The sequence below is a fragment of the Lolium rigidum genome, chromosome 4 (genome assembly GCF_022539505.1).
Source record: "Lolium rigidum isolate FL_2022 chromosome 4, APGP_CSIRO_Lrig_0.1, whole genome shotgun sequence".
Classification (NCBI taxonomy): domain Eukaryota; kingdom Viridiplantae; phylum Streptophyta; class Magnoliopsida; order Poales; family Poaceae; genus Lolium; species Lolium rigidum.
The window spans coordinates 221,572,932-221,576,069 of NC_061511.1; the positions used below are offsets into that span (position 1 = coordinate 221,572,932).

At 53.3% G+C, this 3,138-nt stretch overlaps 1 protein-coding gene across 1 annotated transcript; it reads right to left on the reverse strand.

Moving 5' to 3' along the window:
* Positions 1-1,268: 1,268 nt before the first annotated feature.
* LOC124649553 (phospholipase A1-II 7-like) lies at positions 1,269-2,790 on the reverse strand. Its single transcript, XM_047189161.1, has 2 exons — positions 2,074-2,790; positions 1,269-1,972 (listed from the first exon to the last, which is right to left on the reverse strand). The coding sequence occupies exons 1-2, from the start codon at positions 2,731-2,733 to the stop codon at positions 1,370-1,372; spliced, it is 1,263 nt and encodes a 420-aa protein (XP_047045117.1). The 5' UTR covers positions 2,734-2,790; the 3' UTR covers positions 1,269-1,369.
* Positions 2,791-3,138: the final 348 nt, after the last annotated feature.

Here is a 3,138-nt window from a genome sequence, read left to right on the forward strand (position 1 = left end):
TGGCACCGTCGATCACGCCGATCAAAACCGTCACCACATCGCCGACCACGAAGACGAAGAGCACCATGATACCGTCGGTCACGCCGGTCAGAAGCATGATCACGTCGCCAACCACGAAGATGAAGACCACCATAGCACCGTCATTCACGCCGGTCACAAGCATCACCATGTCGCCGACCACGAAGACGAACACCACTAGGACACCGCTGGTCACGCTGGTCACAAGCATGGGCACGTCGCCGACCACGAAGACGAAGAGCACCATGGCACCGTCGGTCACGCCGGTCAGAAGCATGGGCAGGTCGCCGGCCACGAAGATGAAGACCACCATAGCACTATCGCTCACGATGGTCACAAGCATCACTATGTCGCCGACCACGAAGACGAACATCACCAGGACACCGCCTGTCACGCCGGTCAAAAGTATGGGCACATCACCGACCACGAAGACGAACATCACCATGACACCATCGGTCACACGTCGCCGACCACGAAGACGAACACTACCATGACTCCACCACCATGGATTATCACCTCTCACTTCTCACCTATCATCACCACGTCGCCGTCCATGAAGATGGCGAGCCAGAAGTTGAGCAAAAGTACTCCAAACCTTAGTCACACATACGTACAGATTACATTATACTTGTGAGTTATTTATCTATCAGCCTATGTACACCGAAACAAAAAACATGTCGACATGAAAGTCATCGGAATGGTGAGGTAAACCTACTCCTGAAAGGAAATCTCAAACGGTTGCATCCATGGAGCCAAAGTGGCGTGAGAACGGGCCTAGCTCCGGAGAAGCTGCCATTCCGGGCGTTCCTCCAGGACCCGTCCCGGAGCTACTTTGAGAACTGGTTAATGCAAGAACGCGGCTCAGCCCAGACAACCAAACGGACCAAAAATTACTGGACCAGTGCGAACCAAAGGCTCACAGGTAACCAAACGCGCCCTGAAACTCCGTGGTCTCGAGATGCCCTCCTGCCGTATCAAATCTCGTGCCACAAACAGAGCGAGGGCGGGGCTAGTTGGGTGTCATTCTAACTCTTTTCTACATGGGTTGGGAAGCCAAATGGTCCGTTTTATGGATTTCTTAGAAGGCTAGATGTGCACTTATTTGTGGACGGAGGGAGTACTAAATATGCGTAGTAGCATGAGTTGTAATTGAAATCCGATAACGTCGCCTGCCTGATAATTAAAATAAATCTTGTTATGCAATTTATCATATAAAACCAAGAATTTTACAAGTCCACATACAACGGGAACCTTTAAATGATTATTGCTACGAAAACATAAAGCAGAGCACCGATATTATTTATAAGCCTTATCCATGGCAGAGGGTGCATGCAGTAACTTAACCACACCATTATACATCCTTGATGTTGTCGAAGGTCCAGCGGCCAACGACACCCTTGACCTTGTGCTTGTGATTAATGACCCACCAGTTAGCCGGCACCGGGTAGTTGTCTTTCAGCGCGTCGGCGTTCTTGTTCACCAGCGCAACATCCCGGTCCACCACCATCTCGAAGTCCTTGGCATCACCTTGGTCCCCAGCAAGCCCATGCAGGTAACACTCGAGGTTGTGGCGTGTGACGTCATCGTTCGGGCGCAGGTTGAGGTAGGGCGACCTGTCCGTGTCGATGTGCAGAACCACGGTGGCCACGTCCATGTTTTCGTTTGCCGGCGGCACCTTGTCGCCGGCGTTCCTCACGTGGAGGGCACGGAGATCAGCGAAGGAGGCGAAGGCGGACTTAAAGTTGTCATCCCCGACGTGCGGGCTCGCGAACAGAATCGCCGTCACCGGGCATGGCGTCTGCTCCGATCTGGAGCCGGGGACGTTGTAGCCGTGGGCCACAATGTCGACGGCGTTGAGGGTGGCGAGTGAGGCGCCGAGGCTGTGGCCGGTGACGGTGATGCTGGTCTTCTCTTCCTTGTACGCCTCCACTTGTTTCCTTACTTCCGCCAGCACCTTAATTGTACATGCATGCAAGCGTGAGCGCTTAATTATAACGACGAAGAGTGTGAAGTTGCTCGTAATTAAGAGTGAGTAAGGCTCGAACGAAGTTTCACCTGATCTCTGGCGCTGTTCCTTACGATCATGGGCATTATATGGTTCTCAACTGGGTTGTTCGTGGTGTACACGTCAAGGATGCCAGAGCGGACCTTTGCGTCGGGGAAATCGCCGGCCAGCACCTGCGCGGCGGACTTGTACTGGAACTCCACGTCTTTGGGATACTCCAGGATGTTCACGGTGCCGCGCCAGGCCACGACGATGTCGCGCCGCCCCAGAGCCTTCACACCGTCGTCCGTCGCCACCGCCACGTACCCGATCCAGTTGGTCCGCCCTGGCTTCTCCGGCTGCTGCACGAACAAGGCCTTGCCTATCGCCGTCGACTCCGACTCCGGCGACTGCCCACGCGGTTCCGAGGTCGCTTGCAGGAACTTGGTGACGGTGTAGTACTCGGGGTGGGACACGCCGGAGGCGGCGAGCAGGCCGGCCTGGGTGTACATGCACGAGCCGGCGTGCGGCGACTTCTCGTCGGCGTCGAACCCGTCGTACGCGGCCTCAGCGAGCTCGCCGTAGGCGATGAGGGAGGCACGGAGGTCGGCGTCGAGCGGGTCCAGGAGCCCTTCCCACGAGCAGGAGCCCTGGAGCTCTTCCCATGGAACGGGGATGCTTCCTGCTCCAAGCTTCGGCGACGACACGGGAGCGTTCCCGGTGGGTGCCATTCTCCTCCGATCGACTATTGCAACTCTAGAAATGGTGCCGTAGCTAGCTATATGTGTCCCAAGTGTCGCCTTGTTTCTCTACTAGACATGGGAATCTATTTATAGGGAAACGACAGGACCAACAAATGACTTTCAGTGTTGGTTGTGTTAGTGTTGCCTGCGTCCCAAGTGTAATTGGTTGTGTTTTTGTTAGTGAACCCAAAGTTTTTAAATTCAGAAAACTCCAGTGTTTCGTCTAAAACAATTCTGAAGAAAAAAATGCAACTACATATAGAATCATATTTTCATACGTGATCAACACATTAGCGACAAATGTGAAGACGAAAAATACAAAAATAATGCCTAGTTAGAGTATTTGTTATTTTTGTGTAGCCAAAAGTACAGAAAAATGTTCTACAACTATAT